The sequence below is a fragment of the Juglans microcarpa x Juglans regia genome, chromosome 7D, assembly GCF_004785595.1.
Source record: "Juglans microcarpa x Juglans regia isolate MS1-56 chromosome 7D, Jm3101_v1.0, whole genome shotgun sequence".
Classification (NCBI taxonomy): domain Eukaryota; kingdom Viridiplantae; phylum Streptophyta; class Magnoliopsida; order Fagales; family Juglandaceae; genus Juglans; species Juglans microcarpa x Juglans regia.
This window is the reverse complement of record NC_054606.1, coordinates 21,568,971-21,594,022: the sequence shown is the minus strand read 5'-3', so window position 1 is coordinate 21,594,022 and position 25,052 is coordinate 21,568,971. Positions and strand designations below refer to the sequence as shown.

General features: G+C 33.5%; 3 protein-coding genes across 6 annotated transcripts; 1 reads left to right on the top strand and 2 right to left on the bottom strand.

Annotated features, from left to right (window-relative positions):
* Positions 1–6,358: 6,358 nt before the first annotated feature.
* On the bottom strand, positions 6,359–12,990 carry LOC121239821 (transcription factor GAMYB-like). 2 transcript variants are annotated; one of them, XM_041137151.1, is made up of 4 exons: positions 12,284–12,990; positions 10,540–10,916; positions 6,944–7,940; positions 6,359–6,846 (listed from the first exon to the last, which is right to left on the bottom strand). In XM_041137151.1, the coding sequence occupies exons 2-4, from the start codon at positions 10,900–10,902 to the stop codon at positions 6,707–6,709; spliced, it is 1,500 nt and encodes a 499-aa protein (XP_040993085.1). In that variant the 5' UTR covers positions 10,903–10,916; positions 12,284–12,990; the 3' UTR covers positions 6,359–6,706. The 2 variants fall into 2 exon arrangements, with proteins under 2 accessions (XP_040993085.1, XP_040993086.1); XM_041137152.1 differs by having other exon boundaries at positions 7,007–7,940.
* A 4,002-nt stretch (positions 12,991–16,992) lies between these two features.
* Positions 16,993–19,551, bottom strand: LOC121239814 (urease accessory protein F). Of its 2 annotated transcripts, XM_041137140.1 has the most exons (3): positions 19,172–19,308; positions 18,338–18,512; positions 16,993–17,992 (listed from the first exon to the last, which is right to left on the bottom strand). In XM_041137140.1, the coding sequence occupies exons 2-3, from the start codon at positions 18,401–18,403 to the stop codon at positions 17,243–17,245; spliced, it is 816 nt and encodes a 271-aa protein (XP_040993074.1). In that variant the 5' UTR covers positions 18,404–18,512; positions 19,172–19,308; the 3' UTR covers positions 16,993–17,242. The 2 variants fall into 2 exon arrangements, with proteins under 2 accessions (XP_040993074.1, XP_040993075.1); XM_041137141.1 differs by lacking the exon at positions 18,338–18,512 and having other exon boundaries at positions 19,172–19,551.
* Positions 19,552–21,229: 1,678 nt separating this feature from the next.
* On the top strand, positions 21,230–24,617 carry LOC121239924 (RINT1-like protein MAG2L). Of its 2 annotated transcripts, XM_041137313.1 has the most exons (4): positions 21,230–21,625; positions 21,742–21,828; positions 22,372–22,490; positions 22,601–24,617. In XM_041137313.1, exons 1-4 carry the CDS (start codon positions 21,337–21,339, stop codon positions 24,572–24,574), a joined length of 2,469 nt encoding a protein of 822 aa, XP_040993247.1. In that variant the 5' UTR covers positions 21,230–21,336; the 3' UTR covers positions 24,575–24,617. The 2 variants fall into 2 exon arrangements, with proteins under 2 accessions (XP_040993247.1, XP_040993248.1); XM_041137314.1 differs by lacking the exons at positions 21,230–21,625; positions 21,742–21,828 and adding an exon at positions 22,091–22,212.
* The last annotated feature ends 435 nt before the right edge of the window (positions 24,618–25,052 follow it).

The following is a 25,052-nucleotide window of genomic DNA, read 5'->3' as shown; positions in this document are numbered from 1 at the left end:
TGAATAAAGGAGCATCACCAGCAGAAGCCAAGAGTACCCAGTCTGCTGCAAAAATAGCATCCCCAAAAGAAGCCAGTAGTACTGATCAGAGTGGTGTGAGAAGATTAATGGGTTTTGATCTCAATAAACCTCATCAAGATGTTTGATTACCTGCTAGCTAGCTTCAATCAGATTGAAAAGCACAGCTAGATGATCAGGAACGTTTTCTTTTCATTAAAATTCAAAATTAGCTGCTGCGCGCTGGTATGATCATGATCAAATGCTTATGCTTAAATTTTGCTCATTTTAATGCCGTCATTAAGGCGTCAAATTCCTACCATCTATATTTTATATATATATATATATATATATATATTGATTGTTATAATTTGCTGATCTTATTTTTTGCACAAATATTAATTGAGAATCAACCAACAAAAAGCATTTATATTGAAAGAAAAATGACTTTTTTTAACATCCTTTTTCGTTGCAAAAAGTACCTAAAATCGTCGGGAATATGTTTTTCTCTCGTTTTTTAATCATCATTTCATTCGTACTTAGCCAAGAGAGACTCATTTGCAAGGGAGCTCATCCACAAATTAGAAGTAATTGGCACTACAACAGTTTTGCCTTTTTCCCTGCGATTGTTTTTGCCGCAGAAAGTCAATAAGAGTAACGATACACAACACTTTTCACAACAGTACTTAATTTTCACAATACATGATATAAAATGAGGGTATTTTTATAAAATATTGTTACTTTTATATGTTATTTTACAATAATATCCCTCATTTTAAAACATGATTGTGAAATATATTGTAAAAAATACTGTGTATTTATCATTTTTCAGTCGAAACCAGCCGGAAAATTCCCGCAACATCAGGTGGTCGCAGCTGCATCTAGTCTGTCATCTTGAAACAAACATGCAAATAGGCTAGTAAAAGGAATTATACATATATATATATATATATCATGATATCAGGAAACCTAGTTATCAGTAGTGCATATATATATATATATATATATATATAATATGCAGGGTAGTCTTTTGGATTGTACAAAGTAAGTACTGGGGTTGGATCAAATTTCATATATATTTAACATGAAATAATTAATTAAGGAGGTGATTTAATTATGAGGTAGGAGTATATAGTTTTATTATATATATGCATGCAGCATGAACTTAAATATTGAATTTACTTATCAAAAATAAAATACTGTTTAGGCATATATAATATGCTGCATCAATATCATGAAGTACTAATTAGTACTTGATGGGCATCATGATCATCTAATGGGAATAATGATATATATATATATATATAAAGTAAATATATGTATAATTAAATTGTGTACAAAATAAATATTTTGACCGAACCGAAAGCAAAATAAAGAAATTATTTTGACCCAAGATTAATTATTTGATAATGATGCAATTAAAGTTTAATTATCTTTGAATTTCGGATATATATAAAAACAAGCTACAAATAGTTATCAAATTAGAAACCAAAGGATGAAGATCATCGAGATATATATATATATATATATATATATATATATATATATATATATATATATATATATATATATATAACCCGGCGGCACAGGCAGCTTCTATATATCTGCTGCACAGTTAGAAGAGAAGAAAAAGAAACAAAATTTCAAAATTAATATGAATTAGGGCAGCCTGCAGGAAACTGAAGTTTAAATTAGTATGCATGAAGGAATATATTCTTATATATATATATATATATATATATATATATATGTTGAGAATTCAAATTAATTAGCCATTAAGAATTCAAATCATCATCATGTCATTCATTAATTGAAAATTTTGATAAAAAAGAAAGGGATCTATCTGCTACCTATATAGAAGCTTAATTAGATTCAGAATTATATCATACATATTATATATATATATATATATATATGTATATGAAAGAAGACAGTTAATATTTCCAAAAGCATTTTATAAAATCTATTGTAATAATGAACCTAAGATTTATATATAGATATCAATAATAATATTAGCACCTTAAAAATATGACATTCTTATAATATATATATATAAATATATATATAATATATATATAAATAGAAAATTTCAGTTTTTCCTATAATTGATCAATACAATATATATCCTAGCTAGTTTCTTAATTTCATATGTACATATTAAAATATATATATCGAATTAGTGACCTATTTTTAAGAATTATTCTATTTTTAAGTCAGTATGTAGAGCACGTATACATGCATCTACATCACTTAAAAAGTAAGATTTGATTTGTAAAATTTAAATTTTAAATTCAAATTTTAAAATTTTTTTCAAATCAAATTAGTTATATCACGTTAACACTTTATTATGTGTTATAGATATATATATATATATATATATATATATCGACATTGGTTTATAAATAAAACTTTTCTTTTATAAAATATATGGCAAGTACGTACTGATCATAGTAGCTAGGTAGTACTGATCTTGTTTCAAAATTTTAAAAGCATGAAATTAAAAGAATTATCCTGCAATTATATAAATTAAGGATATTAATCGTGAAAAACCACAGGACTCATCATGCGTTAATGATGATCTTATTATCTATTTTCTTAACTAATTATATATAAATCCATCCATTTGGAATTAATTGCATGCTTATTGTATAAAATTGAAACTATGCATATATGGTGATCTTGTTAGTGCAATATGCATCTATGGATCATCAAGTATTTAATTACATATATATAACAAATAATACTGATAATTATAATAAGAACATATAATTAATTAGTAGTAAACTATATATATATTATGAAAATTCTATTGTATATAAATCACACTTAGTAAAATATTTATATAATTTAATTTAATTTTAAATATTAATTTTAAATTTTAAATCTTATAAATTAAATTTTATCATCGATTTGAGAATATAGAATAACTCATATATTATATAAAATATGAATTATGAGATATATAATGCTTCATAATATATATATATGTATATATATATATATATAGGTTTAATTAAGGTTATGAGTATGATATTATTTAGGGCCGTACAGGACGTTTCTCAAAAAAGACACGAAAATCTGCGAGATTTTCTCGCAATACGGGACCTCAATGATCGATCGCCTTATAGAACCCTAGCTAGCTATGGCTGATCTTTTCCCTTTTTTATTTTTTTATTATTATTATTATTTAAAAAAAAAAAAAAAAACTGATTTCTTTCCCCCTCGAAGTTTCCTAATTTGCCCAGAGTTCTTGTTAACCATGACTAGTTAACAATATGATCTCTGAGTTTGCTAGCTAGTTCTCTTCACGGCCTAGCAGTTTTCTTGTTTTTCTTTTTCTTTTTCTTGCTAATTCTCAGATGTGTCTAGATAGACAAGAAAGTCCTTCTCGTGAAGGGACTAAGAATGCCAACCGGTTTACTTCGTCGGAAACATTGAATTCCGGTAGTACTGCCATTAATGGAAGACCAAAAGCCAAAGAAGAGAGCCTTCAAAACTATGATGATCAAGGTGCTTCAGGAAAACGCTCGTGTCCCGCTTGTGGTAGAATATTCAACTCTGGAAAGGCTTTTGGTGGTCACAAGGCAAGAGGGAAGTGCTTTGTTAATGCCAGGAAGGGCTTTGATCTGAATAGTGGTGGAGATCACCAACGACACATATGCAACGTCTGTGGTAAGGATTTCCCGTCTGTGATGTCTTTGTCCGGGCACATGAGGGCTCATCCTGAGAGAGATTGGAGGGGAATTCAACCCCTCCACTTTCCCAGAAAGTTGATGATGATCACAGTAGTTTTACACTGGAATGCAGCAAGGATTCTGATATTGATCTGTTGAAGTTTCGACCTGATCCCCGCTCTAATACTGACCATAGGAGAGAAACGATGGAAAGTAGTAGTTGCGCTTTGGCTGCCGAGGGTCTCGTGTGTCTATCTCTGGGAAGCCAGCCGTCTCTCACAGTAAATGATAAATACCAGCTTGCAAACAAGAAAGCTATACTAGAAAGCAAGAAATCTGGATTATCAGTCTCATCCTTGAAAAGAAGGATCGATAGCTCACTCTTTAAAAGGAGAGGTTTGAAGAGATCACTTGTTAAAGCCTATAAAGGAGGTTCAATATTGAAGGCTAGAAACAAATTAACAGACGATGAGACCGGCCGTGAGGATCATGAACAAGAGTTCATGGAAGAGCAGTCATCACAGAGAAAGAAAAGTACAGACGGATTCGTGCCAGTTAAAACCCAGATGATGAAGAAGAAAAAAAAGAAGAAGAAAGGAAAGAATTGGAAAATGATGATGGGATGCTCACCAGATCCTGAAGAAACCTTGATCATGAGTAAGAGTACAGCTGCTCAAATGGCTGCTAATAATGGGTATATATGCAGCAATTGTGGCAAATCCTTCGTAACATTCCAAGCCTTGGGTGGTCATAGATCCATCCACACCAAGGATAAGAAGCTGAGACAATCCACAGATTCATCATTTGCTGATGCATCAGTAGTTGAAAATCCTAAAGAAAGCAACAAGACATCGTCTCATCATGTGGGTCAGGCTCCTGATCATGATGATAGTGGGCACATAAGATCATGTGTTTGCAGAGAAGTAGAATCACCAGGGGAAGCCTCTCAGTCTGCTCCTAAAATAGAATTGCCCCTAAAAGCTAGCCAGAGTAGTACTAGTATTCGAAGAATATTGGATTTTGATCTTAACGAACCCTGTGATATTATGGAAGATTAATCACAAGGTGGCTGATGATTCATCCTTTCCAACTTGGACGTTATTTTCTTCTCTCAGCTTGCCTGATCTGCTGCATCTCGGGAATATTATAGACATAGAGCTGCTTAGCTATTAGTTTTTTCAAATGCTGGCTTTTTTTCTTTCTTGGATTTTAGTTCTATCTTCATGCTTCTAAGAACAGTTTCGTCAGTTCATATTCGTGGCCACATGAAGTACATGCTCTTCTTATTTTCTCATCTATTTTTGTTACTTGTTGAAATTAATTTTTATTGCCTCCAATATTCATTGCTCGGTCATGTTCATGACCTCGATCAATATATCCTTTTCTGAGGGAATTAATTACTTACCCTCTCCCTTCAATATATAACAGAGATCTAGAAGCTTAGGATTCTACATCATTAATGTTGCATACAGTTGTAGAGTTTACAAGTATTGTGCAGTCGCTTTGAAAAAGAGTAAAATTTACTATTAAAAAATTAATTTTTTTCATGTAAATTTCGTATTTATTCATTTATTTCAAAGTAATTACACAATGCTTACATTCTCACTACTACAACTATCATTTCTCTTTATAAAATTTCTCGTATAATTCAGTGTAGACATAGCATTTCTCAATTTTTCATAGATTTATGGACCTTTTATTCAGGTCTTTACAGTGATGTATGACTTCGTCAAAATGACTAGTACTAACTATTACTGAAGAAGAGTACTTGCGCAGAACCGGACGAACTGATGGCCGGCTTGACTATAATGACTTCCAATATATAGTTGACTTTTCAAGCTCTCCTGAAGAATTATGTTTCTGTTCAAGAAAATCATTTACTTTTACCAGCCTCAGTACTTGCATTACAGTAGCATACCAGAATCATCAAAGATAAAGCTCGAACGAGTGTACGTTATAGTTTTTTATGTTCTGGAGTCAATAAAGTCACGTGTTGTCCGATCGATATTACCTCCAGCGTACTGTGTTCCATTTCTGGAAATTGATGTCCACTGATCAATCTATGGATGGACATGATTGGAATTGCATTCTTGTTAAGGCAAACCATGACTAGAAGCCAATCTGAGATCTACCATGTTTTGTTCTCAATTATGAGCAGGAGTGATGTCAGACAGACTAAGGCCCCTTTGGATTTTATCTATCTCATCTTACCGTTACAACTTTCTTAAATTTTAATAAAAAATATAATAAACAATTTAATTTTTTTTAAATTTTAAAATAATAATAATATTAAAAAATAATATTCTAATAATATTTTATTCAATTTTCAATTAAAATCATCTCATCTCACTCTTCAAACGGAATGGTAAATATGGCTAGCAAGAGGAAGCAGATTATGGAATATTAAGCACACCTACTGTTTTGACGCCCAAAGTTTGAGGAAGGTGTACCTGCAAACCATATCATGCAAGCACAACAGCATCATTCATGATATGCTTTGAGAAAATGCTCCACCAACAGTTCTAACAACTAAGAACAGAAGATGAACTACAAGTAATATATCATTAGTGCCATAAGAATATATGTACCAAAACTAGCCAAAAACCATCAACTTGCCAAGTAGTGAAGGTTAACATCATAGAATCTGATCAATACGCTTAGGATAAACTGATTTCACACACCTTTTCGTTGGAACATGTCGTTGGGAATATTATTGAAACCAAATCTTCCAAAACAGCAACAAAGAACAAATAATCATGACTTGCGAAGGTACGATACAATACCATAAAAATTGTCCCCCAATAGCATATAGTTCAATGTGTCCCCTCTAACAAACAGTTTTACAGATGATTTTGGTTCCATGAAGGTTTCAATGATCTGCAAGAATTTGAAAGAAAATATTTGTCTCGTCTCGTGCACAAGATCTAAGTCACATTCTGAATATAACAGCCACAGTGCTTCTCTGGGAGTAGCCATTGCTATATTCACACCCAAAAGTGCCTCATATAGCATCTGTAAGAATGGACTAATCCTTATCAATAATCATTCCTATGCCCAAACCAACACAGGTCAAGTAAAGCATCTGGCCTGGAAAAGTCTATCAGACTTGAAATTTCTTTCTTCACGAGATAATGACTCGGATCCTGATCAACTGTTTCAGGCATGGCATCACATCCTGCAGCATAAGAATGAATACAAAAATGTATCAACATAACTATATATTTCATCTAACAGAGTGAAGGTGATGCAGCATGGTTTTCTAACATTCTCACCCAGCATGAATTCAACCGACTGGTGTTCATCTATTGAGCTTCCACTGACAGGTGTATACTCACTGAAAACTGATGCAGCAGAATGACCTAAAGGTGAATTTGGATCACCATCTGTCCCACAGGGATTCATGGACGAATGTTTCTTCACATCAGGCACGACAGAAATACCCAAAGTTTCCTGGGGAGGATTCTTCCTCAAGTCTTTCAAAGTACTTGACTCATAGAGTATTGCTTCCAACAGACCACTGCTCCTCGGTGAAAGACAATCTGAATGAATCTGCTCTGTTGGAGGAGGAGGAGACTGGATCAAAGTATCAACAGACTCAAGCGAAGGAAGAGGGGAAGCAAGCTTGCCCCAGCTACCTGGCTGAGTTTCTGAATATTGGAGTGAAGGGAGCTCCAACTTCATAGCCCCAGATATGGGCTCGGAAGAAGAAGAATTGCCATTTAAAAGGGCATGGCTGCCCGAAAGACCACCAAAAGGTAACTGGTCATTGGTGTTAAGATCTTGATCAAATGAAGAAGAAAAGTTTAAGGCTTCAGCAGCCTTCAAATCACATGTATAATCCATGTAGTGATTGAATACTGGGAGAGTGCTGCTGACACTACCGTCTAAACCAGGGAACAGGGTTTCTGACTCTCGGAAGCGTTTGGGGGGATGCATTGTCGGGAACAGTAAGTCATAAGTATGGGAAGAACTAACACCTTGTTTGAGCATGCTGCTTGGAGGAATATCAAGAAATTTTGGAGAGTAAGAGAGATACCCACTATTGAGTAAATTATTGAGTTCGACAACCGGAATCTCAATACTGTCTCCCTGCAAGAGATCATGATGGTGTGTGTCCCCAATGGGCAACGTCCCCATGTGGCTGTCTTCACTGCCATTCATTAATTGAAAACACACGTCGGGTGGATAAATTGGTGTGCCAGAACGCTGCAGTCTCTTAATTCTCGTATTCCAGTAGTTCTTTATCTCATTATCTGTACGCCCAGGTAGCTGTTACAGCAAGAGAAGGAAGAATATGAAAAAGATTGACAGGTCAGTCTATTTCTGCACATATAAGCACAATGAATAAACAAATAAACAAAAACATGCGAAAACCTTTAGAAAGAAGTGACTGTGGAGTAAAAGTAATGTAGTGTTGCAGGACTGGTAAAAAGTGAAATATAGTCAACACTGTGATCACGGTACAGCTGTCTTTGGCTGCAAGGAAAGGAAAAGTGTGGTTTGCAATACACCAAAAGAAACCCAGACTGAGAAGATTTAATTTTCACCGTGGAAAGGTGATCTTATTTACAGAGAAATAAAAAAAAAAAGCCATAGAAAGTAGTGGAACCAATGCTAACAGATGAATCGTGTACAACTAAGAAAACCAGAATGTTTTCCATATCACTCAATTAGCACATAATCAAAAATATATATGTTGCCGAAAACTAACATGATGGGGACACAACTAGATGCTTAGGAAGGTTTACAAGAGATGGGAATCTGCTGCCTAGCATTTGTCTAGCTTGTTTGATTGTTGGGGGATTTTATTTTAGCTGATTCTAACATTGGTTTCTTAGGTGTTAAGCCAGAGTAGTAAAACCTGATGGGGGACCCAACTAGACGGTTTGGAAGGTTACAAGAAATGGGAATCTGAATTCTAAGGCCCGCCTAGGATTTATCTACCTTGTTTGATTGTTGGGAGCTTTTATTTTAGCCAGTTCTAACATTGGTTTCTCTAGCGTTAAGCCAGGGTAGTAATTTTAGTACTTGTACAGTTCTCCAGGGGCTTTGCTATGAAAGCATAAGTAACTGTGTTAAGAAAATATTAAAAATTCTGGTATTTTTCTACAGCCAGTTACAAGAGCCTGTGATGCATTCAACCCCAAGGAGTGAATTCTAGAAACCCTAGTGTGAACTAAGGCCTCTTCCTCTTGTTTTCCTTGTTGTTTCTCCGTTTTTTCTGATCACAAACAATCCAAGAAACTGAACCTTTTAGCCGTCAAGACAATCCTAATCCTAGATTTCAAGCGCGCCCATTACAGCGCCTCTCAGAGCATCAGAGAATGATCTCCACTGGTTCCTCTTCACACAAAAAGGTTTTAAGCTTTGCCTCGTTATCAAATCAAGTAATAAGAAAGTATCAATTTTCCTATGAGGCAAAAACGATGGTAGTCTGAAGGGATGCTTGGGGAATAAGATGAGATGAAAATTTTGTGAATAGTAGTAAGATGTTTTGTGAATAGTGGTGAGATAGTTTGAGTTAGGCCCAGTTTGGAAGTTGAGCTAAGTTGAGATAAATTGAGTTCTTTATGAATAGTAGTAAGTTGAGATGGTAGAGTGAGTTTTGTGGGGCCCACCTAAGATGAGTTTAAATGTGTTTGGATGTTAAAATAAGTTTAGATGTATTTATGGAAAGTTGAAAAAGGTTGTGGGTCCGGCGTGTAAAGATGTGTTAAGTTGAAAAAGGTTGTGAATTTCATGTGTAAAGAGGTTTTGAGTTGAGATAAGTTTAGTGATTTGAGGGTTGGGTGTTTGGATGTTAGACTCAGCTTAAAATTAGACCGAACTGAGTTGATTTCAATTCAGTCCAAGTTCCAAACGGGGCCTTAATGTTTTATGAGATTTTGAGAAATGAGAGAAAAAGTTGAATAAAAAATGATATAAAGTTAAAATATTGTTAGAATATAATTTTTTAATATTATTGTTATTTTGGGATTTGAAAAGGTTTGAATTATTTTTTATTTTTTGTTTGAAAGTTTGGGAAAGTTGTAATAATTAGTTTAAAACAGCTTCTGATAACCAAAGAGTCTTAGTTTGAACTTATGCAAGAAAACTGGCAGATTTCTAGCTTACAAAGATAAAACATGAGCTATAGGCAAAACATGAAGACATCATATGGCATACCCAAATAAAAAACTTGTAAAAAGAGCAATTATTCTGAAATAATCAATTCGTGCATATGTACATCTTATGGGCTAGTAAATTAACGGAATAAGACTAAAAGCAAGCCAATTATACAGGCATCTTGCAAGAAAGCTTTTAGCCATGCCCCAATTAACAGAATGTATTTGCAGTAACCAAAACATTACTTCCAAATTTAAAACTAAATAGATTCAACTTTCGACCCTTCTATTCTTGAAGAAAAGAGGAAAGAATTCAAAAGAGACAGTACGAATACTGAGAGTCCCAAGTATATCAGTTTGTTCTACTGATTGTTTTGATAGGTTACAGGGGTGCAAAGTATATCAGTTTGTTCTACGGATATCATTCTGTAAACATACGCATATACAAAAGTATATGACATGCATGCCCGAATGTACTGAAGTCTGTAAATATAAATCTAGATCTTTTTTCTTGTTACGAAGTAGCAAGTACAAATGTATTAAAATAGGTTGTGCATCTCTGAATGTGTAGACATGCTTGTATGTCCATTGACTTGAGATTTTGCTGTATCATGTGACATAGATTCCATTCCACCCATGATACATGGGCATGAGGTGCAGTACACTATAACTGAACATAACATTCACTTATAAAAGCAAATGGGCATAAGTACGAGAATATATATATTGGAAACTAAGACTGAAAGTGGAAAAGTGCCACTAACCTCTGCAGCCATTCGAGCCCATTTGTTTCCCATCTTAGCATGGAGTTCAATGATACGGCGCTCTTCCTCTGGCGTGAAAGCACCCTTCTTCAGATCTGGTCTTAGGTGATTCGCCCATCGAAGACGGCAGCTTTTCCCACACCGGGAAAGTCCTGAGTGCTTCTGTACAGCATTCCAATTCCCCTCTCCATGTTTTTTAACATATTCCACTAAAATTGCATCTTCTGCTGATGTCCACGGTCCTTTCTTCAAAGGGCCCCCTCCTCCTAAGTTTCCTCCAACTTTAGCTTCTTCAACTGATACCAAATCACAGTTACCCTTAGACATTTTTTTGTTCTCACTCTTGTTCGTTGTGCCCATCATCTCCTTAAATATTCCTAAAAGATCGGGAAAATTAACATTCAAATAAATAAAAATGCAGCAAGTGATCAGGCATATCTTAACATGAACATGCTGATTTAACTGATAAGAGCTATTAGTCATAGCAGCTTTTTTAATATCATCAAGAGTGAATAAACATGAAATAAATTTGAAGTAGGGAGATTCTAGCAATAAGATGACAATAATCGAAGGAGAAACTTGCCCTGACAACCCCCCCCCCCAAAAAAAAAAAGAAAAAAAAAAAGATTTGCTGGAAACCGAAGAAGGATTCAAAGACAAAAACGTAGCTCCAACACTTACTAGCAGAAAATTTCGAATTTCAAAACCTTTTACACTACAATGGGAGTCCTTATTGCTAAAAGACAGCAAAATTTATATAAACTTTTATAGGTAAGCTTTTAAGGAGAGGAAGATGAGATTTAAATTTTTTTTTTTTATAAGTAAAAACAAAAGAGGAAGATGAGATTTAAAATTTTATGTAAGAAATCGAGAGGATTTGGTTTCTCACGTTCTAAAATGGGGAACATCTAAGACACAACAGCTTTATTATGTTATTTTTTCCTTTGTCACAACCTAACAAATCATAAAATCTTTACAATTCAAATAAGAACATGATTCAGAAGGTTTGAACTTTTGACCAATTGAAGACAAGATTGGATAACTTGCAAAACCCATAGAAGCACCTCGAAGTTTAATTCACCCCATTTCCTAAACTTGAAATAGTCTAGTGCAATAATCCAGCTGAGGGGAGGGGAAGGGGGGGAAGGGGATTACAGAAAAAGGAAGACAAAACCTATCTTGAACTTTGTTCTCAATTACTGAAAATAGCTTTTACTGCTGAACTCAAACGCACTTGAATAATTTCAACAAAAATATGAGCCCTCATTGGTAAAAGTAAAAAAAAAAAATATATATATATATATATATATTCATAGCATAATCCGTATATCAAACGACACAAAAGAAAATGAAATTTTTGCTTTTCAGTTCATGCTGAAGGGACTGGCTTCTGTGAAATAGTAGCTTTAGGTTCATTGAAAATTTTGAGTTTCTTACCCAATTTATTAGGACAAATATAACACCAAATACAGGGAATAAGATTCATTAATAGAGACAAGCATAGAATTTCAGTAACAACCACAACAACTGCTACAAGAATAATATTAATTACTTTCATTGTTAATATTATTAATATTGTTTTTTGGTTATCGGTGCTATCATCATAACAACAATAATAACAACCTATTTTACTATGAATAAGGAAGGGCCCTATCTAAGCCCCATCGTTATGAAACTGCAAAAGATGATGTTGATAATGATACTGAACATAATTGGCAAGAAATGTTCTTCTTTTCATTTTTACCTGAAATATTGAAGACTGCTGGAGTTGCAGAGCTCAAACGAGTGGTATCAGAAACTGATGATTTTGAAACCCCCGCCCCCACAAATCCGAAAAACCTTACTTAATCCAGAAAAAGGAACACAAATTTGAAGCAGAACAGTTTAAAGAAAAAAAGATCCACAGGAGCTCGCTTCAAATACTGGACTTCACTAAAATTAACAAAGAGTTCCACAAATTCAAGCCTTGTTCAAACATATAGAAAATGAAACAGGCAGCGGAATAAATTAAAAGCCAAATTAAAAACCCACATTCAGCTCAATTTTGATCCACCACTGACAAAATTAATACAGAATCAGAAAAGCAAACAACAGAGAAGCTCCCAGATCAGTTAACAAAGGCCCACCTCAGTAACTTGGAAAAAAAACGAAAACCCAGAAGTGAAGATTAAAAACGAAGGTGGTGAACAAAAGGGAGAACAAGAAAGAGGTGTAAACGTATAAACCTCCTGACCCTAACCGTAGTCAGTGAAGAAGAAATTAATGGATCCGACCATAGAGTCAGAGACGCAGAGAGAAGGTGAGAGCTGGGCAGAAGAGAAATGGGAATGTTTTTAGAAATGGTGGATTTTAAGAAAAATTAAAAAAAAAATGGAGGAAGAAACCTAAGCTAAATGGAGAAAGGAGATGGCAATAGTGGAGGAAAAGTAGGAGAGAGAAGGGAGGAGAGATGACCAGCTACTTTTTTTCATCTTTAAGCTTCATATTTATAAATTTTTTTTTTAGTATGTTTTACACTTTTTTGTACTTCATAATTCTTTCTTGTTTTCACACTGTAAAGTCTTGAGATTAGGTGAATTTTAATAGTGAGGTAAGATAAAGAGAAATAATTTAGATAAAAATTAAAATTAAAATTAAATATTATTAAAATATTATTTTTTAGAAAAAGTAAAAAAACAAAATTATAGATAATTGAAGAGATTATTTATTTAGAAAAAGAGTAATTCTATTTATCATCTTAATTCTTATCATTTTATGATATGATATTAAACGATTTGAAATTATTTATTATATTTTATTTATGAACATATCATCTAATATCACATTATAGGATGATGAAAGGATGATAAGAAAAAAAATAATAAATAAAATTACTTATATTAGATATAGTTGTGGATTATACAAACGTCACACATTTTTTTAAAAAAATAAAGTCTATTATTAAGAAATTAATTTTTTTTATATATTCTATATTTACTTACTTTTTAAAAAAATATATGATGATTATATATTTTAAAAATGTAAATATTATATTTATTTATTTATGTATGAAAAAATAAAATGTACAGTTGGAAAAAAAGTTTAATAAGAAATTACTTTTGTAGGGTTTTTGTGTGAGTGAGGTGATGTGATGCAGTCTGAAAGTGTGTACGAATTCCATTTTGACCGGAGACGGAGCTCTACTAAAGTTTTACCAAAATTAAGGTCAGACCGCTTTAATAGCAACTTACGCATCACATCTTGTTTCCTATTTCTTAAATTATTATTATTATTTTATTTTATTTTATTTTATTTTTATTTTATTACTTTTTCTCTTGCTATTTTTGAATTTGAGTTTTCTTATCCCTATATTTCTTATATTTGAATTATTTTCCCTTTTCTTTATTACATTGGCTACCTTGAATACTTTTGGAATACTCTATATTACTTCCAAAGTTTTGCAACCATATTTTTTATTTTATACTTTTTTATTTTCTTTTATAAGTAATTGAAAATGTTTCTGATTAAGATGGGATTCGAGTTGGGAAAAAAATGATAATTTCAATGCACAATGTGTTATTCCCTGGAGATTTTGAGATGAAAACGAAATTGAGTTATTCTATTTTTAACTTGATGGGTAGGATGCGCATTTTACATTATTTAAATAATAAAAATTGATTTGTAAAATTTAAATTTTTAAATTTAATTTTTAAATCAAATTATGTCATGTAAATATTTTATTAAATGTGCTCTACATACATCCGCTTAATAATAGAATTTTTCTTTAGAGTTTAATGAGAAAAAAGCATATGTAAAAAAGAGTAATGCTACTCATCATCTCTTTTTTATCATCATCTTATCATCTAATATGATGTGGTATTAGATGACTGAAAACTATTTATTATATTTCATTTGTAAACCTATCATTTAATACCAGATCATAAGATGACAAGAATACGATAAAAAGATAAAAAATAAAATAGATTTTTTCTGCAAAAAATGAAAGTTCTATATAAAAACTCGAAATAATGGCTTTGAATCTCCATATACAATATCAAAAGAAGGGTAGATAAAGAAGTCAACACACATATTTTTGGAGAAAGTGAGTTGTATAGTCTTAGAATACCCAAATGTCTCGTACTTTCTTTAAAAAAAATTGACAAATTTAGTACTCATGTGAAAAAAAAACTAACTTTTTAATATTAGACTTCATTTTTTTTTAAACAAAGTACGCGAGACTTGTATATCTTAAAAGTGTATCTAACATTACTCTATTTTTGTACTGTAAGTCTATATCGCAGCTCATTCCCAATAGATGCTTGGTAGGGCAAAGAACGTATCATGCAAGTACCTATTTTTTTAATGTTTTCATATAATTGGCATGCTTGAAGCAGTGTCTGTTGAATGAACCCCCAACAAGTAACAACAGTCCTGCCCTTAACTTCCATGAATAAGATTGATGAAAAGATAAAGACATTATAATTTATTATTACATATTATTAAAAAAAATTGCAATTGCCCATAGGTCATTATTTTTTATTTTATTTTCTGTAATATCCTACTAAATAATTTTTTAATATTATTTTTATTTTGAGATTTAAAAAAGTAGAATAATTTTTTTTGTGTTTTATTTAAAAATTAAAACAAATTATAATGATTAGATAAAAAAATTAAAAACTTGAAATTGAAAAATATTTTGAATGATATTTAAATGTTAATATGAGATAAGATGAGATGATTTAAACGAAGCGATAACCTCTTAAAAAAATGAGTCTTAACATAAAAGATGAGTTTCTAAGATGTCACTTTCTCGTTTCTTGGTTATGAACTTCATTTGAGTTTCTTCTTCATTTTCCTCCATTTTAGAGACAATATCTACTGCTCTTCGCCAAATCAAATTCATTCTTTTGCCCACCGTCAATGGAACCCTCCTCCCAAGCCCAATAATGGCCGGCATCTACGGCCTCCATATCACAGGTGTGTGGCCCACATGCATCATCATCGATGCACGTGACAACTGCTCATTGCCTCGATAGTCGGTACGGTGCAAATAATACTCTTTTTTATTTATTTTTTTAGTGTTTCTTGCTTAAAAATTGATATATACTAACTTTAAATGTATAAATTTTGTGTAAATCTTTTAAAAAAAAAAAATATGAAAATTTTAATTTTTATTAATAGAGAACACATTTTTATAAAAAATTTTGTATAGATTTTAATATTTAAAGTTTGCCTCTAACATTGTTGATGTTAGTCTGACATGATTCCCAGTTTTTTTCCTATGTTTTAAGTACTTTTTCTCTTCTATCTGCATCCACAGCTCTACCATCGACACGCGCCCCATTCTACAGCCAATAGACATGAGTCTTAGCATACGTTTAGTTTTCAAATTTAATTGGATGTTTTAAATTAAATTTAATATATATTTAATTTTTAAATTATTAAATTTATCTAAACTCAAAATTTTTTTATATGTGAGATCTATAATTTTTTTAATTTAAAATATTTTTATATATAAGATCTACAATTTTTTTTAATTTTTTATAAAAAATATTAAATTTATCTTAACATCTAAATATACTTTAAACTCATTTTATATAGATTCTATATAACTCTTTTTACAACTCAACTCACTATTATTTATAACTAAACTCAACTCACTTAATAGATTCAATTCAACTAAACTCAACTCAACGTCAAAACTTAAACCATACTTTTCTATTCCGAGGATCGAATTGATGAGGGTGTGAAAACTCTATTGCGGCTTCATGCCATAATACTGTAAACCAACCCTCTACAGTCTACGGTTTTGCATTCAAAACCTACTTTTGGCAGTCATTAATTTCCTCAGCTTGCTTGAGGAACGTAGATTCGACCCAAAGCTTTGGCAACATTACCCGTTTTTTGGTTTCTCAACTTTAGTATTTTGATGGGCTATCCATGTTTGAAAAGCATTTATGCAAAACAAAAGAGGAAGCAAGCTGCAAAACCCCATGCAGAAGGAATATCTCAGAGAAGGGGCCTGGACCTGTGCATTCATTGATGACTGCAACATTTGTCAGGCGAGTGACCTTCATAACTGCTTTTCCTTTTCGAAACAAGGTTGAATATGTTTGCTGTATCAGTTTTAGAAGAAAAATATATATTCTTCATCCCTCTCCTCCTACTCCTCCTCCTCATCATCATCCTCTCATAATTTCAGATACAATATTAGATAATAATTTCACAAATAAAATATAATAAATAATCTCTAATCATCTAATATCATATTATAAAATGATAAAAATTAAGATAATGAATAACATTCCTCGTTTTAGAAACATATATAGACGCATCTGCGGAAGAAGTCTTCTTTTTCCCCTTTATTTTTTCTTTATCCTCCTCTTTCCCCCAGTCTTTTCAGGAACAAAAACTTCCTTTCATTGCCACCACCCTGAATAAATCTAACAAACACACTGAATAAATTAATGGAAATTGTCAACAATCACCCCTCACCCATCAGTTTATGGTATTCACTTTCAGGGAAAAAGTTACAATATATTATTAGGTAAATTCATTTCAAGGCATCTACCCACCACCGTTCAATGCAAACTACAAGTGAAATCAGGCTTATAAATTGGTTTTCAGGCCTTTCACAAAGAAGGAAAAAGAAAAAAAAAAGTTCAGGCAGGCTGTGTACTTAGAGAACAACAAAGGCAACAACTTGATGCAATTATTTGTGCTTTTAGGAGCAGAACAGTCTAGAAAACAAGTAAGCATGGCAACCCTGCACGGTATCAAGTAAAGGAGTTGTTTGACATGCTTCCTCAACTGTACGGTCCATCCACTTTGTCAAGATCGCTTCAGCAAGAACAACAATCTGATGCTGCAATACAGCTGCACCCATAGGTCCTACCAAATTCAGCCTTGTTGCAGCAGAAATAACATCTCTCATAGTGATAAACAGGTAAGCTCTCTGAGAGTTTCTACTATCCAAACCAAGAAGTCCACATGTAAGCCCAAATATAGGAGCATGATGGAAAGAAACAACCCCAGAACCTACAGAGGTATCTCTCATGGACTTAAGAGAGGGGGTTTCTGAAAAGACAGCAGCAGCCACCCTCATAAGTGCCGATCCTTGTGCAATTGATGCCTTTCGACCCACTTCATTAGTTAGCATTGCATCTAATGTTCTGTCAAGTTTTTGCCAGGTTTCCAAATCAGGTGAAATTGTTGCAGAAAAAACAAATGGAAGGAGTAAGCTTCCAGTATTCTCTAACACATGGATTACAAAAGTTCGGAGATCCTCGGGACCCGATATGATGCGGGCTTGGATTGCTGCCTCAAGACCAAAAGAATGAGCAAACCCACCTGTAGGTAGGATGGAATCAATCAATTGCCACTGACTCCACTGTAAATGAGAGTCCGTAGGAGTAGGTTTTTCGACCTCTATATGTGCATCCATTCCATCCTCCATTGGACAAAAGAAAGTGTTCTGCATATTGACAAATAATGATAATAAACATCTGTATGTAGAAGTAACAAAGCATGCAAATTATCTCAAACCTCTTTTCCCATCTGAATTGTGCAAGAAAACTCATACATATGTAGTTCCTATGCAAGTAACAATCAAGGATGCTAGTTTTTTCCTGACTACTGTTTTTACATCTGTTCAACCCAAAAGAGGGAGAGGCGTACACGTTATGATGATAGTTAATGATAATAAAAAATACTGAACATTATTATGATCCTTCTATTATCATCCTTCCCATGGACTCTTTGGGGAAAAAATAACTACTAAAATGAAACATCATAAAGCCAGTTGAAGTTAATTTATTACAGGATGAATGCTATTCAGCAAGAAAGTAAAGTCGGCGGCAGGGGATCCCATAATGGCGAGAATCATCTGTTAGATGTCCCCATGTCCAAAAATCGACGAGAGAGATCCATCCCTCTTTTTACCGTTAAAGCCCATTCAAGTTGGCAATCACGCTGTAAGCTTGCCTGATTGACTCCTTCAAAGACAGGCCAATTAAGCAGAAGTGTCAGGGATGAGGTACGGTACCCCCACATTCATTCCATTCATTCATACACAGTACGAATGGACTTAAATAGGCATACACTTCTTTTGGGAAAACTACTGAATCAAAATTGTGGAAAAGAAAGCTAGGCCTTCCGCAATAATCTAAAGTCAGGAACAAACTGAAGAGGCACCATCATTCCATGAATACTTCCCAAACTAGTGACGAAAAATACTAATAAGAACAGAAAACCTCAATGACGGAATATATGTTTCTATCATTTTTTTTTCGCCACATGTTTTCTTCTTATGCCTGAGTTTAACCCAAAACTCGCCAAGATACACGCATATGCATATGCTTCCTTTCAGACTCAAAAAGACGCTCACTTGGTAAGTGCATTAGCCAAGAAAGTTTTGATAACAACCAGACATGTAGCAAGCAAACTAAATGAAGCAAAAACTTTGGTGAGCCACACTGTCGACTCTCTCGAATCAGCATAAAGCTCGATCAAGAAGAAAGGAAGTCAACAAGCCCAGAAACCCATCAGAAAATAAAATAAAATAACAACAAAAACCAAACCCCAAAGTAATTTTCTTCAACACATACAAAAAAGAACGGGAATGGAGATGAGTTTCATAAATGGTATCAGTTACCATCAGATGGTGAGGTTGGGTCAGAGCAAGTGCTGTGGATGAGGGAATGGTGATTTGGAGGCTGTGGAGAGGGATCAAATCTTCTTCACCATCTTCGACTGAGTTGGGTTTTTTGTTAGGGACAAAAGAGCTTCCACCAGGTTCATCTGACTTCCTCTTAAGAGACAAAAGAGCCGGCTCTATTTTCATCGAGCTCCTTGCTTGAGGGTCGGAGAAAGTGTCATCAGAGACCCCCTTGCTCAGTTTTTGAGGAGCTTGATTGTGTTGGGAGTTCGCGGTGTGATTGTGGTGGGTGCGCAGTGCAGAAGTGAAGTCGGGAAGGGAAGGGAAGGGAAGCTGGGTCTGTCTGTCGGGTTGACGAGGATTTCGAAGGGAGTGGATTCTTTGCTAAGTGGGTTTGAATCAGTATGGCCAGGCCTTGATTATGGATAAATCTTTGTCAGCTATGGGCCTTGTGTCGAGTCCGAGTTGGGGATGGGCCCCGAGACTCCGAGTTATCCGTAGGTCTAGTTTGTTTTCGCAGATAAGATGAGATGAGATCAAGATGAGTTGAAATAAAAATTAAAAGTTAAATAAAATATTATTAAAATATATTTTTTAATATTATTATTTTTTTAAATTTGAAAAAGTTGAATTGTTTATTTTATTTTGTGTGAAATTTTGATAAAATTATAATGATTAGATAAAATGAAATGAAATGAAATGAGAATAGTTATAAAAACAAACAAGATTTTATATCATACACTTGCTTTTATGTTTCACCAACTCCGTTGGAAGAGAGAATTTTTCTCGCTAATCAACCCGATGTGATTTGTGATGATTTGAAAGACTTCATCATACACCGTATTTATTTTTTATTATTTTTTTCTTATCAAGTATGTGGTGTAAGGCTATTAAATAAAATTTTTCAATTAAATTATAGCAAGTGAATAATGTGTGATGTAAAAGATTTCAAATAGAATTGTTTAAACTCCAAGATCTTAAAAGATAAAAGCACCATCCCACCGGACCAACCCTAAAGGCTAAAAACAGACAAACACCACTCACAATGGAATCTTAAACAATGTTAAATAGTCTAACTTCTGTACTAATCGAGTTGTTTCCCTTAGGCTCTTTTAGGCTACATTTGTTTATAGCACAAAGAGTGGAGATGAAAGTAGGTGATGAGCATCCACCCACCTTCACCGTACCTATCATTTGGAAGCTTTACCAATTGATATATATATATATATATATATATATATATATATATATATATATATATATATATATATATATATAAATCATTGCAAAATTTTTATCTGATCTCATTTTATCTCATTCCATTTTATTTTTAAACATAATTCAAATGTAAAATTTTCAAATTAATTATTATAATTTTTTTCAAACTAATCATTACAACTTTTTCAAACTTTCAAATAAAAAATAATTCTAACTTTTTCAAATTTTTAAACAAAAATAATATTATAAAACTATATTATTATAATATTTTAATTTTATAATATTTTTTATTCAACTTTTTCTCTCTTATTTTTTAAAATATAAAAAATACTCAACTCAAATTATCTCACTACTATTCATAAATTATCTTATTATTATTCATAAAATTTTCATCTCATCTCACTATCCAAACATGTCTAATGGACAAAGCTTGAAAAGAGGAAATTCAAAAGATAAAAAGTTAGACCATTGAAAAATAATAAATAAATAAATAATTATTTTATAAACTTCCGGTCTTAGTTTGTTATATAAATCATAATGTTTAGTAAGGTAAATTTAATGTATTACATAAATTTAGAAACTTCAATTTCATAATTATCTTTATCAATCTAATATCTTAAAAAAGATTTCAAATTTAGAGTTTTCAATGAATTTCTATTTTGCAAAAAAAGAAAAACATATAATTTCTTATGATTTTTTCATGTTGAACTTGAAGAATTAATTTTTATGTTAATACATTTACAACTATTTTATAATTTATTTTATTAATTAATTTACTATTTTATTATAAAATATATTATTATAAAAATAATATGTCCTTTGTACGAGACAAGAGTACCGCCTCCTCCAAAATTAGCTGAAAATTATAAAGTACGATGTTCAGTTCATTGTAGATGCAGTTATAATACAAGTACGAGGTTCAGTTCAGTGTACAAGCAGTTTCAATGGAACCTCCGGTGGTTCCGGCCTTGCCCAAATACAGCGACCTCTCTCCACACCAATTCGCTTTTCTGGAGGAACGTTTTCGAACCCGCGAAGATCTAATCCTCCGATCTCCTCATCTATTGGCGGCACTCACCAGACGCTGCGCTGATCTGGACGACGATCTCCGAGCCCTTGGAAGGAACATCGCCAGACGAGCTGTTTCGTGGATCTCTCGTTCATTTGCAGCCAGAACCTCCCTTCATAATGTCACTCTCAAGCTTGAGAATCTCAGCCTCCGCACTTTCCCTCGTTCGTTTCTGCTGCTCTGCCCACTCAACTATTTGGTTTCATTCATTTTGATTTTAACTTTATTTTTATTCATATTATTATAAATCAAACTGTTCTAATTTCTTTTTGGACTGTAGAAGGGTTTCGTTCGAAGATGTTGGGCGAAGAGCTGCCTCAACTTGCGAAGCAACTCAAGCAAATAGAAGATATCCGCCATTATATCGGTGAGTTTGGGACTTCCATCTCTCTTCTCTTCTTCTTTTTTTTAATTAAAAATAAATATCGATTTCGCTGTCTGTTTTTCCAAGTCTGCTTGTGATCAACTTGTCAAAACTCTAGTATTGTTGTTGCCAATTTATTTTCGCCACATTCATTTGCATTGTATACTCTCGCATACATTCCTTCGTCTCGTTTACTACTCGTGCTATGTATTTAATTTTTCAAGAGTAAAAATCCCTTAATTCGAAATAACTTATGATGCTAGATTATTTCTGAAGTTCAACTTTGTCGTTGTGCGTATGAGTGCATGTCAGAGAGAAAGAGACCGAAACGTGAACAGATCCTTATGTCTTCACTTCCACCTCTTTCATTATTAGCCAGCAGTTGGTGTATGTATTTCTTTACTTCCATGCATACCAGTTGGGACAAAATAGGTTCATCTGGTTTGACTGTGTAATCTGATTCTTATGCCTAGGTTATTGCGTATATTTTCGTTTTCTATTTTCCCCTTTCTGGAGGCTAAGCTTAATACCCTCTTGATATTTCAGAGACTGTTCTACGGTTAGAGGCTCAGATTGGGGATCTCGAGGATGCTGTTTTCTGTGCCACGAGTCGCCATTCCGGGGCCATGTTTGCTGCAAAGTTTTCAAACTCATCAATTGCTACTGTAATGGTTTTGTCCTCCTTTTTTCCTCAATATTCCTGGTTACATGTTGAAATGGTGGATTAGTTGATGAGTGCAAATGCTGAACACTGTAAGATGTTTTTGGAATGCAGGACTCTGAACCAAATCAAGAAAAGTTGCTTCAAGCCATGAAATTCATGAACGATATTGAAGAAGTATTGATCAGCATTGTAAAATTCCAGCCTCAGTGGTGTAATCTTTTGAAATGTGTTGATACAAGGGTAGATAAAATTTTGGGTGTTCTCAGGCCACAAGTTCTTGCCGAACACCGAGCCCTTCTTGTTTCTCTTGGATGGCCACCAAAACTTTTAACATCTACAATTGAAAGCGCACAAATATCTGGCCTCCCTAATCCTCTAGTTCTCATGCAAGGTAACAAAAGAGAGTGTTATTCTCATAGCTTTGTAGCTCTTTGTGCTTTGCAGCATCTGCAGAAGCGAAGGGAAGAACGTCAGCTAAATATTTTAGGAAGAAAAGAGTACAGTATGCAGCTTTGGGCCATTGATGAACTGGTATCTCCCATTGCATCACGGATGGAATACCACTTTTTGAAATGGGCTGATCAGCCTGAGTTTATGTTTGCTCTTGTGTATAAAATTACGAGGGATTTTATTGCCGGAGTGGATGATGTGTTGCAGCCTTTGATTGATAAAGCGCGATTGGTAAGTTGTAGCGCTAAAGAAGCTTGGGTTTCTGCAATGATCCAAATTCTGTCCGGTTTTTTAGCAAAGAGGATTTTCTCTCGTCTTGCTGAAAGATACAAGGAAAAACATTCGAAATCTGAAGTTATGACTTCATGGCTTCATCTGATAGACCTTATAGTTTCTTTTGATAAGCGTATGCAATCGCTCGTAAATTTGGAAACTTGTCTCTTCCTGGTAGGATCTGAAAGCTTTGAAGGGCTTTCTAGAGGCATATCAGTATTAATGATATTTGTTGATAAGCCTGACTGGCTCAAGCTTTGGGCAAAGATAGAGCTCAAGGATGCTTGTAAGAAACTAAAAGCAGAACTGAAAGATGAGAGAGCTTGGAAAATCGATAACAAAACTGGACCTGCATTGCACATCAACACAGACATTGATCAATATCTTCTTTCTACTAGAGAAGAACATAAAGCTCCATTCATTGCAGAATTTACCCTTAAAATTGCCTGGCAATTGATTGAAAGATGCCAAACTATGCCAGCCACATTTCCACGTTTACAATTTATCAGATCAGCTGTGGTCAAATTCCTCTGGTACTTCTTCGAAGTTCTGCTTTTGCGGTTCAAGAGAACTGAATTCTCTCCTGACAATTCTGATGATGATGCCTTGGTCAGATTATGCGGACTAATTAATGCTGCCAGATTTGTTGAATCTAAACTGCAAGAGTGGAGTGATGATGTAGACATCCTGGAGATGAGAATTGCTGAAAATGATTCTAACCTCCATAATAAAGAGGAAAGTATAGACTCCAGTTGCTTTTTTGGAGAAGAAATTGCTAACTTGTCAGAGCTTGAAACCAATTGGCTCATGGAGATAATTTCTTTTATTCTTCGTGAATTTGAAAATCTTTCATGGGAATATGTCCAAAATAAGGAACATTTTGAGCAACAGCAAGAGCAAGCAACTTTGGCTCCTGCAACCATGGATCTAGTTGTGTCAAGTGATTTCGTTGAAGCACTAGACATTCTTAGAAGTCAGCTTCATGTTTTGAAGACTAATCTCAATCCAAAAGACTTCTTGGATTTGTGGAGAAGTGTGGCTGAAGGGCTTGATCACTTCATTTCTTGCACCACTCTCACAAATGAGTTTCAATTTTCTGAGAGTGGGGTCAGTCAGTTTGAAACTGATATGCAAGCATTGTTTTTTATTTTTCAGCCTTTTTGTGCTCGGCCTCAAGCATTTTTTCCTTGTATTAAAGAGACTCTTAAGCTGTTACAAATGAACAAGGAAGGGATAAAGCATTTGCAAGTAGTTTTATTCACAGGTAAAAATGGAATAAAATGCTTGCATTCTTGTGGAATTTCCCACCTACCTTTTGATCAAGTTGATACATTTTTGAGGAACAGGAAGTTTGAAACTTGATATTTACAATGTTAGGATACTGATAATGCAGTTTTTTTTTTTTTTTCCCCTTCCAGCTTCTTGTAGCTAAATTAGATTTCTTCTCTCTTTCTATGATTATTTAGTTACCTATGGCTTTTTAAGCCCATGTAAATGAAACTTACACAAATGATTACAGTACCATGGTTATTCTCACAAATTTGTGGTACTCCTATAGTTGTTTTCTACTCTTCAGGAGCTGGTGTCTGTAGGAGTCTTAGTAATAAGTGAAAATCCTAGATCTAATGCTGCAACTTCAGTAATGGGAGAGCAAGCAGAGAAAGAACTATATGTGGTGTGAAAAGGAAGGAGGTGATGCTGAAATTACCCTAACAATATAAAAGAGATTACTCATCTACCTATTTTTGATAGAATGCAAGTTTTCTGATAATTTTTTCAACCCAAGATATATTACTTAGTTATAAGAAAAACTGAAAAAATACATTTTGAATCTTATCAT

Bases quoted from the DNA above. Each gene is read 5' to 3' on its own strand.
- LOC121239924 (XM_041137313.1), top strand. From the start codon at position 21,337: ATGGAACCTCCGGTGGTTCCGGCCTTGCCCAAATACAGCGACCTCTCT. The intron at 21,626-21,741 runs GTTCGTTTCTGC...TTTGGACTGTAG, and splicing joins CAGCCTCCGCACTTTCCCTC to AAGGGTTTCGTTCGAAGATG. The intron at 21,829-22,371 runs GTGAGTTTGGGA...TTGATATTTCAG, and splicing joins AGATATCCGCCATTATATCG to AGACTGTTCTACGGTTAGAG.
- LOC121239814 (XM_041137141.1), bottom strand. From the start codon at position 19,360: ATGAAAATAGAGCCGGCTCTTTTGTCTCTTAAGAGGAAGTCAGATGAA. The intron at 17,993-19,171 runs GTAACTGATACC...GTCAATATGCAG, and splicing joins CCCAACCTCACCATCTGATG to AACACTTTCTTTTGTCCAAT.
- LOC121239821 (XM_041137151.1), bottom strand. From the start codon at position 10,902: ATGATGGGCACAACGAACAAGAGTGAGAACAAAAAAATGTCTAAGGGT. The intron at 7,941-10,539 runs GTTAGTGGCACT...TTGCTGTAACAG, and splicing joins GGGCTCGAATGGCTGCAGAG to CTACCTGGGCGTACAGATAA. The intron at 6,847-6,943 runs GTGAGAATGTTA...CTTATGCTGCAG, and splicing joins GTCGGTTGAATTCATGCTGG to GATGTGATGCCATGCCTGAA.